This window comes from Crotalus tigris, unplaced genomic scaffold, assembly GCF_016545835.1.
Source record: "Crotalus tigris isolate CLP2741 ecotype Arizona unplaced genomic scaffold, ASM1654583v1 scf7180000019944.6993514239:2294586, whole genome shotgun sequence".
Taxonomy (NCBI): domain Eukaryota; kingdom Metazoa; phylum Chordata; class Lepidosauria; order Squamata; family Viperidae; genus Crotalus; species Crotalus tigris.
Window position 1 is genome coordinate 2,091,062 of NW_024097783.1, and position 16,424 is coordinate 2,107,485.

General features: G+C 36.0%; 1 protein-coding gene and 1 long non-coding RNA gene across 3 annotated transcripts in view; one reads left to right on the forward strand and one right to left on the reverse strand.

Annotated features, from left to right (window-relative positions):
- The window catches only part of ALCAM (activated leukocyte cell adhesion molecule), a 135,823-nt gene that overhangs the window by 43,440 nt on the left and 75,959 nt on the right, over positions 1-16,424 (reverse strand). For both annotated transcript variants that reach the window (XM_039365023.1, XM_039365022.1), the window contains exons 2-3: positions 3,697-3,797; positions 1,030-1,249 (exon numbers count right to left, since the gene is read on the reverse strand). In XM_039365023.1, the coding sequence (XP_039220957.1) occupies positions 1,030-1,249; positions 3,697-3,797 (321 nt within the window). The remainder of the gene's footprint in view (positions 1-1,029; positions 1,250-3,696; positions 3,798-16,424) is intronic.
- The window catches only part of LOC120317947, a 28,724-nt gene that overhangs the window by 11,046 nt on the left and 1,254 nt on the right, over positions 1-16,424 (forward strand). The window contains exon 2 of the long non-coding RNA XR_005559364.1: positions 15,945-16,009. This is a non-coding gene — a long non-coding RNA (uncharacterized LOC120317947). The remainder of the gene's footprint in view (positions 1-15,944; positions 16,010-16,424) is intronic.

Sequence of the window (16,424 nt, forward strand, 5' to 3'; positions counted from 1 at the left end):
GCACTCCTTCTTACCATATAAATAGAGCAAACAATATATGAAGCTATTATTGTTCCACCTTGTTCTTAAAGAAAAACTTTCTTGAAGAGTATAAAAACAATCTCTATACTGCTCTTTTATGCATGTGTGCCTCTCCAACGCAAGTCCCACTGAAGTTATGTATTATAGTGCATAAGATGTGGATAAATATTTGCATTTATTCTAATTTTGAGTTTTAGATATTTACAAGTGTTTTCAAACTTGTAAAAATTCCACAATTAAGTTTCAAGTTGAGGGAATAAAAACTTAAATTTGTTCTGACAGATATGCTGAATCTTTTCAAACTATTGCTCAAAAAGTGAATGCTCAATGAGGAACTCTTATGTTGAAGAAGTGATTGGTTGCAGTTTGTGTACTTTTCTCCTCAGATCTCTTCAGTTTTAATTACTGATTTTTTTAGAACTTTGGCAACTTTTAAGACACACAGACTCCCAGAATCTTAAAATTGGCTCCCAGAATCTTAAAATTGGCAAGATTGAGACACATTGTATTAGACCAGGGGTAGGCAACTTTGGCTCTTTTATGACGGTTGGACTTCAACTCCCAGAATTCCTGAGCCAGCCATAAAAGAGCCAAGGTTGCCTATCCCTGTATTAGACCATCTTTTCCCAGGTTGATGTTCTCCAGATGGGGAGTACTAAAAATTTCAGAGTTGCAACTGACCATTTTTTCAGGGAATGTTTATCCCCTTACTTTACTTTAGAAGGCACCATTTTGGACAAACGTGGCAACTGCAGGAAAAATGTTCCATGAAGTGAGAAACAGAATTACAGTTCAACAATATCACAGGCTAGAACAAAGTAGCTGGGACAAAAATTCAATTTGATTTAAAATTAACTTAAATACAAGCATTAGGATTATTTTCCATGTAATTTTTAATGTATGTCACAGGACAATTTACAATTCATTGGCAATTTTTGAACAGAACTCTTGAAAACATTCATTGGCCTTGACATCATCCTTCTGTTAGAGGAATTAAGCGGTACTTACTGAAAACTTTGACAAGTGTAGCCTGTTCAAATACATCGTCTTCAGTTACAAGCATGCATACAAATTTCTTTTCATCTCCAATTCTTGCATTATTAATGGACAGGGTATAATTTTCAGAAAGATTTATTCGGTCTTTGTATTCTGGTACATTGTCATATTGCGCACTTGGCTTTTTTGCAGATCGCAATGCAATGGACTCTGAAGGCTTGTTTGCAATTTCCTAGAAGGGGGAAAATATGTATTTATCAAATTTATACTGCTGCTTATCTCACACAAGTTCTCTCTCTCTCTCTCTCTCTCTCTCTCTCTCTCTCTCTCTCTCTCTCTCTCTCTCTCGTTTTATGTCACTTTAATAATTCAGAGCTCTTTATATATAATACCTATTTTATATTTATACAATACACATGAACAATTAAAATACATTCAGTTTTTTTAAGGCTTCTGAATCCAATCATTTATTTAAATATATTACAACCCAGGTAATTACTGAAAGTAGATTTTAAAGATTTGGCCACTGGGGAATCAATTTTTTTCAACCCGATTACAGGCCAATTTCCAGATTTCTCAGCAATAGCCCACACTGGCTTAGATTGTTGACCAACTTCACAAATTACAAAGCTTATGTGTTTGTGAGGCATTGACAATAAAGCATGTCATTTAAAATATTTTTTAAAAAACCTGTAGAGCACAATAAATCAATAGTTCTTAAACAGTCTGACATTTTTAACCCTTTCCCCAGTCTTGAATAATATCTACTCTGATATGTTGTGCCTGATTATTTCTCATTACAGAACAGAGTTCTAGAAATACAGTAAGAGAAATGTTCTCGGTTCCTATTTAAAACTCTGAGTTTATTTTTCCTACTCTAGAAGAAAATAATTTCTAGTTTTCATTCTTTCAGCATTCCTATGTGGACGTATGTTAGCAAATCACGAGTAGAATAAAACTCAGTCTATGTATGTGTGTATGTGAGTGTGTGTGCTCATCTTCTTTGTGTGCAAATTTACACTGTTTAAGTCAGGTTGGAAATTATATTTCAGCAAAAGATTTTGGGGAAAAGCAGAGATATATGAGAATCAAATCACAGATTAACTCTGCAGTATTATCTCCACAAAATAAGCTTGTATGCCAAGTTGGATCACCAGAATTAGGCACATTTCCAGAGATTAATTACATACTAAATATGATACTACCTGCAGCATCAAAGGCAAATTGCTGCTCAATATGTGTTAGGAAAATATAAGTGAATAAAGTTAATGAACTCATATTTTTCTTGTGGTTCCCACAAATATTTTATTCAACACTACTGTAAGAAAATATTTGATTCAACAGATTGGATCATAGGAGCAAAAAATCATCAGGAAATATCCAGTTATTAAAAAATTAAAATCATGAAGCATCTGGAGAAGCCTTTAATTTGATAAGCTTGAGATGTACTGAACTAATTTATCTTGAGAATCTCAGGCTGAAAAAGACCTCTCTGGAATAAACACCATGGTTTATTTCTAGTAAAGCCTACAGAGATCATTGTACTACTGAATTTGTGCTATTCCATCTTTTCTCTTGCTTTGTATAGTTGACAATATTGTTAAAATAGCTGAAAAAAGTACTAAGGAGAAATATTCAAAGCTTGTAAAAACCCGAATTTTGCAGAAGAACAAGTAAGTGAAAAAAAAAGGAAGTTTAGTTATCATTATTCTTCCTCCCTGAAATAATTCAATCGGAACTGTTATATTCAATAACTTAGAATTTGATTTATTCCCATTCTGTAAACAAAAGGCCATTAGGTGGTGATTGTAATAGAAAACTCTCTGTGCCTATGGAAGATATATGTACATGCACTTTCAGATAGAAGAGTCCTAAAGAAGGCTGAAGAATTGGTTGGAATACTCAAAAGAAGCTTGCTTCAGGTCACGTTTGTCAGTATATTTATCTCTTGGCATTCCAGCACTTTCTTGTACTATTGAGTAAAAGTGGAGCTTTTTTCCCAAGCCTCTGTGCAGTGCACACAGGCTTGCTACATCGACTCAGATAAACACACACTCACGCTGAGTAATTCACCTCAGAATATTTTCTTGCCAAAACAACACAAAAGCCTAATACAGAAAAAAAAAAAAACTTAGAAAGCCTTTCTTTCTTTGTTACAAACTACAGCTGGTATTATTGGTTGTTGTTAGAATGGGCTATTTATTCTGTAGTGGTTTCAATATGCTATGAGAAGAGGGAGCAACCCCAGCAATTTTTATGTATTTGGTCTCCTTTATGCAGGCAGTGCACTTTCAGACAAAGTATGACACACAACTATTGATTCTATGAACTTGCTTCATGTTGCTATAGTGAGCATGAAAAACTGTATGTATGAAACAATGTGAGCATAATAAAAATATAGCAATAGGCTTTTTACCACAGTAAAACACTTTGTCTTAACAATTATGTAATCGGTTTCAAAATGAGTGAACAAATTATTATAGTTCTTTTATCCTAATGAATGCTAAGAGAAGTGGCATATTGCTAATAAGCTTCTGCATAAAAATATTAAAAGACTTATTTATTCCACACATTTAACACAAAATTTTAAAGGCTGCTTTTGAATAATACGTTCATTAGTCCCACAAAATTCCCTCTACATTGCAATAATGGAAATAATTTAACATAATTCATACTTACATATTTCCATTTTGCAAACAAAAGACCGTTAGGAACTTCTAAATGGCAAGGCAAAACAATGGTATCTCCATATACTGTGTTTACTGTATATAATCCAAGTCCTATTAAAAACAGTAAGAAACAACTTTTAATCAGATAATATTGGAATTTTCTAAGTTTTAACTAAAATGAAATTTTAGATTTGCAAAATTCATTAAATGATTCGTTAAAAATTACTTCACATTAAATATGTGTTGTCTTTAATTCATCACCATTCCAAATGAAACTGTGAAACAAAGTTGTCAAAAACTCTATGACAGCAATTTTAGAACAACATTGAGTTCCACACTTGTGGAATATCCAACATAAGTCTGTAATTTGCAGTATTTGCATAATTATATATTCATACACATTTCATGATTTGCCCTTTCTTTTTCCACCTCAGTGAACATGCATGCCTTCGCAGACACTGCAGAGCACTATATCTAGCTGTATGACATGCTGTGGTAGTGCAAAATTCTTTCGTATTAGTCAGTGGAACAATAGATCGTTCTAAAGCAGAGTTCCCCAACCTTTCTGGCTTCGTGGACCGACGGAGGGAGGGGAGAGGGGATGGTTCCCTGCGCGTGGTTGGCAAGTGTGTGTGCACAGCTCCATTTGCATGGCGATGGGCGTGTTTGCGCACTTGCTCACCATTCCTGCAGCCTGGTTGCAAACAGCTCATGGCCCATTAGTGGGCCATGGCTGAGAGGTTGGAGACCCCTCTTCTAAAGTATTATTACTCTATATTATTTGTGAATTAAACAATTTCCACAGATGAGAAAAAGTTTCAATACTAGTATACACATTTCCCGGTGAATTCTGGATTCCTTGGAAGTTCAGCATTACCAGTGACCTAAATTAATCCCAGTGGTATGGTAGGATCTTGAAAGTTTTAAGTAATTTGAAAAATAATAGCTTGGATTCTCAAAAGGGATTGTGAGATACTGTATGTGTGGAAGTGAAGCTAAGATTGCTCTGTCAGTGCTTGCATAGATAGGCTGCATCTATAATTTCCCACAGCCAGGCTCAGCTTACCTTCTTCTCCAAAAAAGCTATAAAAGTTTATAGCTTTGGAAACCTGAGAGGAGATGGGAGCCACACTCCGGGGTTTTAGGAATCTGCCAAAGTCCATAAACAGCTTTACCCCACTTATGTCCTTAGTCTATAAAAAGGAAAGCTAAAACAGTGTGGGTTTGGCTGTGTAAGAGAAAAGGCAATAAGGAGATGGTAGCAAGCAAATGAGAAGTAGGGGTAACATCTGGTAATTACAACTATTACAGGCAAGCAAGATGGCTGTCAATCAATGACCAGGACCACAAACTATGATAAGGAGCATGTCTTGATTCCTGCCTGAAGCTTGGCTTGAAAGTTCAGCTGGAGTGCTCAAGAGCAACACTGCTTAAAAGCTTGAAACTTGGCCTGGAGTTTGGTAGCAACCAAAATAAAAGCAACCACACTCAGGCAATACCTAATTCCAACAATTATAAGAACTTTTGGAGAGACTCAAGGGGTGTTTGCAAATTTTAAAATGCAGGGATAAAGCATCAAAGACTTGTTTATGGCTATTTCAATTTGCAAAGACTAAGAGGGTGGAATTAACCCAGGGCACCAACTTATTGTTGGGGAAGATGTGCACCACAAATAAGTATTGCATACAGTTATCTTCTATGATGCAGTGTGTCAAAATAAAGAACCATTACAAAGTTATAAAATATTTTGATAGCCTTGAAAACTAGATTTTTGCATCTAAGATTAATCATATCAATTATTTTCTTTAATAACAAATAAATCTGAATCCAACCTTTATCCCTGAAAGCGAAATTGTGACTTCTAATAATAACAGCACCCATATTCTTACTCAGCCTAAGTAGTAACTCTAAACTCTGTAATTTTTTCATGCTAACATTTACTTCCTGGTACAGCATATGATATGCAATCTGTTCATTTAAAATAGATACCACACAATAACTTGATCAGTTTGTACTCAAAACAAATGGTCATTAATTGTTTCAGGGAGCGTAATCATTTATCAGTATTAAATAACTTTTTTAAACAATTTGATTTTTTTAAACTCTTATATCTAAAGTAGAACACAAGATAAAGTAGTTGGTCAAATGGAGACTTTATCTCAGCATGATGGCTACAGTTCAATGTGACATTTTGCATAATTTTCAGATCATGTAAAAATATTTGTGAACAAGACCAAATTTTGTAGTTGATTAAGAAGAATAATTATGTAGATAGGCTACAAAGTACAATAAATATTAGCATAGTGCTGCAGCAATTCCATACTCTGGAAATGTCTTTCCATAACAGATAGCCTTTGAATGTCTTTCATTATTATACTAATGGTTGTACAATGGATCTGGAAGCAATGGCCTGGGAAGGTTGGTTAGAAGTACATGAAGACCCTAGTAAGTCATTTAGTAACAGCGTATTTTCCAAATGTACAAGCCTATTTGGTGCATTTCTGTTTTTTATGTAAAATTAGCTTGTTGTATTTGATCTTCCTTTTCCTTTGCTTGGAGCTTTTTGCTATACTGTAAACACCCTTTCTTTCCTGAAACATCATGTACTGTTATGTCTCAGATCAGTTTTGAACCGCAATAAAGATGTGCTGCTAATAGTGGAGACTGAAATGCCAAAGCTGGAATATTGCGAAAGATATAGTTGGACTGTTTAGTCTAGAACAGCGGTTCTCAACCTATGGGTCGCGACCCCATTTGGGGTCGATCGACCATTTTTCGGGGGTCGCCAAAGAAGGCGATCCGCCATTTCCCCCCCAGGGGGCGCTGCCGCGCATGCGCGCTGCGCATGGGGCCGCCGCCACGCATGCACGCCGCACATGCACCACCCCGCCCCATGCGCGCGGCGCCGCACATGCGCAGAACGTTTGTGTGACGGGGGTCGCCATCATACAAACGTTGAGAACCACTGGTCTAGAAACTGAAATAAAGCAAGAGATTGACTATCACTTTTTACCAATCCAATTATTTTTTTCATCAATAACAGTATTCCAACAATACGCCAACACGCATGAGCATCATCAGAATATACAGAAATATAGTATAGGTACTTGACGGATCGTCTCATTCTACTGGGATTGGCCCGTCTAATCCAAGAAGGCAGAGGAGACATGCTGTGGACCCTGTTGGTCTGAGTATTCCCACTGATGGGATCTTCTCTGCTGTTGTGCCTGCCCTGTGGAACATCTTACCTCCTGGAGTGAGGTTGGCTCCAACCCTCCTGACTTTCCATAAGAGCGTAAGACCAGTTGGCTGGTGCTGCAATGGGGGAGCATCGCAGTGGAGATGATGGATTGATTAAGAACAGATATCACCACCTCCCAGTCTGCTCCCACCATTCCCATCTTTTATTTGGGCTGCTGTATTTGGCGGTGTGTAGTATTTTATTTATGCTTTTACAGTTTTTTAATGGTTGTAAGCTGCCCAGAGTTACCCTGAAGTAAGATAAGTGGCAATTAAATTAAATTAAAATTAAATTACCCACAATGCAGATTGAAAATGATAATACAGCCTCTCTCGAGGTTGGAAAAGGAATCAATAGCTACATACTATATCATCATTTATTATTTATTCAACTTATATGATGAACATACTGTATATTGAAGGATTTAAAGATGAGTATGGTTTTAATATTAGTGGAAGAGACATCAGCGACCTGATCTACTCTGATAATACTATAGTGGTACCTTGGTTTTCAAATGCTTCAAAACCCATTGAATTTGGTATTCAACACATTTTGATATGAAAATGTTGTCCTGGTAGTCGTTGCTTCTTTGATACTGAACACACTGTGATAGGAAGAGGGAGTCAGCTGCAGAGAATGCAGAGGAAGTCAGCCATGCTGGGGAAGTCACTGACATAGGAAAAGGAAGTCCTTCCCAGTCAAAACAAAGGGTTACAGGTAAGTCATGTGGTTTGGTATTTGTCATTTATAATATTCATTGTGTCTTCCGAAACCGATTAATAAGAGTATCAAGGTACCACAGTACTTCAACACCAGGAAATGCAACTGATCTGCACTGGTATGAAAGTCAAGGAACACAAAAATGAAACTAAGATTAAATATAAAGACCAAACTAATAATAACAAGTATAGCCACCAGTCTTAGAATTGACAATGAAGATACAGAACAGATAGTAATAACAATAGCACTTAGACTTATGTACCACTTCATAGTGCTTTACATCCCTCTCTAAACAATTTACAGAGTTCATCATATTTCCCCCAACAATCTGAGTCCCCATTTTATTGACCTTGGAAGGGTGGAAGGATGAATCAACCTTGAGTCAGTCAGGATCAAACTTCTAGCAATCGGCAGAGTTAGCCTGCAATATTGCATTCTAACTATTGTGCCACCATGGCTCCAAAGTGATGGATAATTTCTGCCATTTAGGATCAATTATCCATGTTAAGGAATTAGTAATCAGGAAATAAACTACATACCAGCACTTAGAAGAGTAGCAAAAATGTTGGAAAAGATATTCAGGTACTAGGCTGTGTTTGTACTTTCTAATATCAGAATTATGCAATTTTCCTCTGATACTCTATTCAAGTAAAAGTTGGACTCTAAAATAGAATAGCCGTTTCTCTAAATTTCAGCTTCTAGATAGGATTGACCAAATTTAATCTAAAGAATGAAGCAAAATATTATAGCTGAGTGCATCACTGTTCATCTGCTATTTAAAAGTGCTGATCAATTGCTTTAGGCTGTGCTAATGTGGGTAAAATACAGGTTTATACTGTAACATTATTTTTCAGCTTTTATACTATTTTCTATCAAATGTTTGTTCATAGATAATATAGAGATGAACTAAATATTTTGAAGAAAAAAATGTTACTCAGTGCTGCTAAATACATCAAAAAGATTGCATTACTTCTCTGTATTGATGTAATTATTCTGTAATAGATTTTTCTGTTTGTTTTTACCATCCCAGGAATCCATGTTTTATAATACCTTATAATACCTGAGTATAGGTAGTGCTTAACTTACAGCCATTTATTTAGTTAGTGTTTGAAGTTATAATGGCATTGGAAAAAGTGACTTATAACCATTTTTCACATTTACAGTCATTGCAGCATCCCTGTGATCACATGATTAAAATTGGGATGCTTAGCAACTGGCATGTATTATGACAATTGCAATGTCCTGGGGTCATGTGATCATTCTTTTCTTACAAAAAAGTGTTCTTAGTTCATATTTATTTAAAATATAATAGCAAATCTTAATTTTGTAGTACACTGTAGTTTTTTTCTACTGTGATATCTTTGGATAATATGATCCTCTATCATTTATATTTTCTACAAAAAATATTAAAAGGTTACACAGAAGAAATTATTTACAACACAAATAATAGCCAGGCACAGCTCTAGTCCAGGCAGGTCAAACTACCAGCCCACGGGCCAGATGCATCATACCAAAACCATGCTCACTTCATTGGTGGCAGTGGCGAAAAAGTCACGATATATCGTGCGATGTCATGTGACATCATGAGTTTGACATGCCTGCTCTAGTCTTAGGCCTTATGATGATCTAAGATGCTTGATGATTATGTGTCATCAAGTCCTGTCAATATTTAGAAACAATATAAATGGTTTTTCTTCAGATTGATCTGACCCCCATCTGGTCCTTAAGGTTTTTCCAGTGATGCACTGTAATTCAGTTCATCCACCTTGCAGTTTTCATTGTCTGTTTCTCTTTTTTTCTACATTTCCCTCCCTCCAGAGAAGTCTGGAATGATTTGTTTTATCGTCCACTTATTTTATTCCATGGTATTCTCAGGAATCTTCTGCCACACCAAAATCAAAATTGTAAACACTCTGTTTTATCATTTAATGAATATAGCAGTCTGACCACTAGATGGTGCTAAGGAAATATAAACTTTTTTGATGACTTAACATGTGCTAACATTTATAGATTAATGAGAAATATAAATTCACAAAGAAACCTACCCATAATCCAAACACCTATAAACTAGACCATGAAAGAATGAAAAGCCACCTTTTATTTGAAATCTATGAGCTGTGTCAGAACACGGAAAAAATCTGACATTTTTCACTAGGTTGAATTGAGACCACAGACAGAACTTATTTTTACACCTGATAAAAAGGAGGGTAAGTATTTGCTTTTCTGCTAAAGTACACTAAGTGTCATTATAAAAGAATGTTCCTGTGTGAGTTTCATTGTTGATCTTTTCTCTTTACTTTAAAACAATGCATTTTAACCCCTCCAAGTTGCTATAGTAACAAATGCACAGTATCAGTCAACACATCACTTTGGCAGTGTAAATAGAATTGCTGGGTTGGGTGGATGGTGGAATCCAGGGCTGACAATATGCAGTCTACAACCTCATTCACAAAAATAAAAGTTTCCTTCGGATTTTTGCTATGCATATAAACATAATAAAATATGGCAGAGCAAAAGTGCATAAAAGTAAATAGTTTGCAACTATTTGATAGTCTCCTTACATTAAATATAGCCATTATGTTAAGATACTGAAAATAAATATATTGAAATAAAAAAATAAGAGTCCTGTGGTTCTTTAAAAAATAGTTTTAAGCTAAACTTTGCTAAACTATCCATGGTACTCTAAGATGTGTCCATGTAAAAAGTACTTTTTTTAAAAAAAGTAAGAGAATATAAAATAAACACTTTAGAATTAAAAGAAAAAAGTTTAATACTTCTTTAAAAGACATATGACATCATTAATGCGACTTTTCAAAAGTTCCAGTAATATATCAGACATAATATCTCACATGTGAATCTACTCTATCTATCTATCTATCTATCTATCTATCTATCTATCTATCTATCTATCTATCTATCTATCTATCTATCTAATCCCTTCCCCACTACCTCTAAGTCAACATCAAGTAAAACAGCATACCAGTGATGCTGGACTCCATACTTGCCCAAGCAACAATCTGAAACAATAAATATCTAATTACAGAAATAATTCCTGCTAGCATTTTAACATCAATGATATCAGGTCATATGCAAATCATATAATATATACAAATATAACTGCAACTATACATAGTTTACTGAATAACTCTCCAGATCATTTAAGATATACCTAATTAAGACATTATAATCATCCCCAGATAAAAATGCCTTCTGAAAAACATAAGGTTGAGAGAAGCTGTTGTAGGTGCTACTCTTTGAAAATGTATGCCATAAAATGTTAAGCGACAGAAGTACAATATATGACATTAGGAGTCTTTATTATTCTTAACACAACTAACCTGAATTAGGTATGAAAAAGAAAAATATTACATTATGCTGTTAAAAGCCCACAATTCTCAGGAATCTATTATTTTAACAGAATTTACAGAAAAAGTATAAATAGCCCATCACAGTTGTGCCCCACTCCTACACAAACAAACATTTGTTACTTTGTTTCATTACTGAGAAAAATGTTGTAATATTGTGAAGACATAACTAAGGAAAGCGGATCAGTTGCATAATGATGTAACATGTTTACTTGGAACACCTTACAATCTTTTAAAGTTATTATTATTAAACAACATCTGCCTATCGCAGGTTCTTGGGAAGGACTGGACAAAACGTGATCTAAGTTTATATCTTCTGACTTCTACTGGTGGCTATTTATCAATGTACCTGTCTCTAGATGTGCTGTGGCTACTTCTAAGAATTCTTATCTATGGATATTATGATATTCAACAATTTTATTTTCCCCCTTACCTTTACAGGCAGTTGAACTGTAACTCTGTGTAAAGAAACAGGCTTATTTAGAGAGCTTAGCTGGCTGCTCGCCCAGCTATAGACTGTGGAGGAAACCTAAAAATGGCCATCTCTTAGAGCCACCCATTAGTCACCTTGTATTGAGCTGGCTTTCTTGCTGGCTGGCATTATAGTATTTTAAGAGAGGAACTGGTTGCTGCATCCTGAATTATTGAAGAGACTCATAGTTTTGGACTGGGAAAAAAAAGCTGGCTGCTGGAATTTCTGGAGAAGTTGTCGTCCCTCTTCTCAGCTTTTGGCTGCTGGGCACTTGATTTCTGTACCACTTTCCCCATGCCACCAACCTCCTACTACACAATGCACCAAATTGTTTTTGCCATGGTGTTTCCAGCTCTTTCACTTGTAACCTTCTTTTTTCTTGCTCTTCCACATGACTGCAATCTCCCCCTCTCAACATGTCCCCTCATAGAAGCCCTGAAGGTAACATCCTCCTACAGTTGGAAACTAGATTTCTCACACTACCTTAAAATCTGATAGGGGGGATGGGAGGAGAGGGAAAAGGGAAATATTTTCATGACATCTGTGAAGCTGTCTCTCCACCTTTATTTAAAATTTTGATATTTATTAAAAAAACAACAAAACAGCAAGCTCTAGGGCAACTTTCTTTCCTTTTTCCTTGCCTGCTGATTTGCCTTTCTGCATGGATTTTTTTTCATCAATCATTCTATGAAGTGCTGATGACAGGACAGGGAACATTTTTACATAGCTTGTATAACTACTTGATCAAATGATCTTTCTTAAAAATACAAATTTCAGCCCAAAATACATTTCTTAACTTTACGGTAGTTTTTAGCATTGTTATATTACATTTCAAACTCTACAGAACAATAATTCAGTATAGACAACAGCTATCTGGATCAGTTCTTATACCTGTGCTCCAATACTTTAGACCAGACATGTCAAACACAAGGCCCAGGGGCCAGATACGGCTCGCAAAGTGGTTTCATGTGGCCCATGAAGCCATCCTGGAAACAGTGAGGGAATGGCCCCCTCTGCCTTGGCCCTGGCCCAGGACAGCTGGGAGCCAATGTACAATTTTGTGGTGGCCATCTATGCTGAAACGCATTCAGTCTTAGCTCCATAAGCCCCCCCCCCCCGCATGGCCTGAGAGGAACAGTGAGGCTCCTCCAGTGGATTATGCCTTGGCACTTGCCCCGGTCTCACCCCCTTCTGCCAGAGACTCTCAGATCTGTCCCACTCCTGCCCAGGCTTCCACAGGCACCCTTGACGCGAACGATGTAGAGCTGGCCACACCCACCCAGTAGGCCACACCCACTCCATCCACGCCCACCCAGTAGGCTGCCCCCACCTGGCCCCCACCCACCCGGCCCCCTGAGGGCAACAGCAGTGCTGATGTGGCCCTCAATGAAACTGAGTTTGACACCCCTGCTTTAGATGTTTAATATTACATATTATTTAAATAGTTTTCTGGCAGCAACATATTCTCTTGAAGCCAAATTAAGGTAAATAAACTAATATAGTTGTCTGGACCTAATATAGCATTACAGTGACTACTTTGAAAAGCTTTTATTGTAAAAGTTACCATCCATAATACATATCATACCTCATTCAAGTTGTGTTTGCATATGTGTCTAAGAATGTGTGTGTGAGAGAGACATACAGAAGTAACATTTGCTAAAATGAGCTGTGTAAAATTATGACTTGTCTAATAAAAGCTTTTAAAAAATCAAAACATTACATCTCAGGGTTTCTTAAAAAAATCTTTTAAACATATCAATACTATTTCATTTGTGTATATTAAGCAAACCAGAAACTATTTTTTCTTCTGAGGCATAAGTAGTTTGCTATTTCTGGCTGAAAATTGTATATTTTTCTTTTTTAATTGTAATCTCTTCTTCCTATTGAATTATGAGTACCTTGCATATGAACAGTCATATTAAAAATAAATTAACCAATGTTTTTGCACATTAACTTATCTAAAACATTTACTTACTAATAGTGCAACATTACTATTGTTTTAATCAGAATGTTCACATACATATGTTCACATTCTTCAGAACTAATTAAGCTGAGGAAAAGGCTGTCTTGCTTACCGTATTTGTTATAAATATTTTATTGTTCGGTACAGATACTGCTGTGAACAGAAACAGGAAATCTTTCTCTTATTTTCCCATCTGAAACCCCAGGAACTCCTTATACAGATGTATATTTACATATATACACTTGGTGTATGTATCTGGTTATCTTTAGTATATGGGAAAAAGTAATTCTTGAAAGAATAATAATGGCATCCTGCTCTGGAATAAATCAAAGGTTATATGAATGTGTGAAAATGTCTTTTGTGTATGTGACAGGAGAAATGTGCACATCTTGATTGTTACAGGTTCTTTTTAGCATATCCAAATCAGTGGGCTGCAGAATTCAAGAGAGCCAAAACAATCACACAGGCCCTTGGGCAACACACACACACGCGCGCGCGCGCACACACACACACACACACACACACAAAAAACTTGTCCATCTTCAAAACATGTTTTCTGTCCTTAAAAATCTTCCTATCCCTGAACCCATTTTCTCTACAAATCCACCCCCCCCCAAAAAAACACAAAAATCCCTGCATCATTGTTCGAGGTAGTTATCACAATGATAAAATTTATTTTCTCTTAAGCTCTTGGGGGAAAAGATATAGCTGCTATATTGAGCACATTCCTAGCTACAAGTTATATAACATTTAATCAAATATCTGGTTATGTACAAGTGAGGAACCCCAGTACAGGTTAAAACATCTAGCATAATCCTCATGAGTAAAGAGAAAGGTACACATTTGTACCTGCCTTAGTTATGAGATGATCCTGGTATTAATTGAATGGCTATCTTTTCAGCAGTTGCATAGCCTTCTCGCTTTTGACATTTCAATTAAATTCCAAGTGATTTATATAGAAAGATACTGTAACTAAGTATACAGTGATCGAGTGATATATAACAGGAGGGAAAAAAATCAACAATCACCTTTTCCTTGTAAAATAATAAACTTTAATGAACATAACCAACTACTACAACAACATTAATACACATTTCAACTTTTACAAGAATTATGGAGAATAGCAGAAGAAATATTTTTTACACAACAGAAACTTTTGGCCAACTTTTGGAACATACTACTGAATAAGATATTAACTTCTCATAGCAATTTGTGATTTTATGTAGACCAAGCAATTCTTTAGATGGACCAAGCAATACTACATCAAAGAGCCAGTTTGGTATGATGCTTAAGGCATCAAGCACCATCAGTTCTAGAAAGTTCAGATTGTCATTGGAGAAAATCTATCTACATGTTAAGAGCTGACACCAAGTGGATGGCACATAATCAGTCAAGAGGAAATTTCCAGCCATATCTCTTTGCACAGTATAATGGGTTATTTATTCCTAAGTGAAAAAAAATGATTTTTTATTTAATAAAGATCAAGGTTACCAACTTTTGCAGAGGAGTGTTATAAACTTGATAAAAATATGCTTTCATAAGAATAGGATATAATGTTAAATTACAATCCTGGAAACTGAGTGTCAATGACATAAAATGTATGGTGTATTTTTTAAGAGGCATAAGATGGAAACATAGTTTTTTTAATTTTTATAATTTTTTTTATCAAATTTGTATGGCTTCCTATCTCACCAGATGTGTAGGATACAGGAGCAGCATACAAAAATCAAATAATTATAAAAATACAGACAATAATTACTAATAATTTTAAAAATCATTAAAATTAGAATATGCAAACCACAGACTCAGAGGGGTATAGCAATTACATATTAACCACAATGGAGGTGTCATTTTTAAAATGTACCTATGACCTTCCTGGTGATATAACCATGTTTTGAGGATCTTCCTGAAAATTAACAGGGATAGAACCTAACTTAATTTCAGGTGGAAAATGTACCATAAGGCAGATACCACAGCACAGAAGGCCTGGGACCAATCAATCAAGGCTCGTTACAGATGGGACCCATAGTATTCCCTCTCTGCCAGAACTAATGGGACGGGCTGATGTAATCAAGAGAGTCCCTCAAATAACAGCAATAGCAATAGCAGTAGTACTTAAGACTTATACACAGTACCACTTAATACTGCTTTACAACACTGTCCAAGTGGTTTACAGAGTTAGCATATTACTCCCAACATTTTACTGACCTCGGAAGGATGGAAGGCTGAGTCAACCTTGAGCCAGTCAGGATCAATCTCTTGGCACTGGGCAGAGTTAGCCTGCAATAATGCATTCTAACCACTGTGCCACCGTGGCTCAGAGATCTTTGTCCCATGCCGTGAGCGGTTTTAAAAGTTAAAACCACCATCTTGAATTGGACCTGGAAACAAACTGTTCTACCAAATGACTCCTAATTTCCTTGTTTAGATGAAACACTGCATGCACCGATGTCAAAGAAAGCACATCTACATATTTATTTATTTTTCATAATTATAGAGATCCAGGATGGCACAGTGATTAAGATGCTGGAATAAATGGTGAGACCCTGGTTATGAAATCAGGTAAGTGATCATGAGACAGGCACTCTCTCTCAACACTCATCTATGCCAGTTTTGCAATAAGCTGGTTGATTTTAAAAAAAATGACTTTTTTGGTGTAAACCATAAGATGTTAAGATACAGGAAAACATATTTGGTACAATAGATTCCAGTACTTATCAACAAGAGGCAGAATTAGGCTGATCATGCCCAGCTCAAAATTATATAAGTAGATTTTAGTGCATATGGTTATATACATTTTACTTACTGGGAAAGAAGAAATGGAAGAAGTGACTGGGAAGGGTGTGTGTGTAGAGAAATAGGAGGAGGAGAAGACATCCCAGAAGAAAGCGAAGACAAACAATTTCTAATACCTTTGCTAAGAAAAGTGCATGGATGTGTCCATGTCATCAGCAGGAGGTAAAGTGAGCTTGCCTTT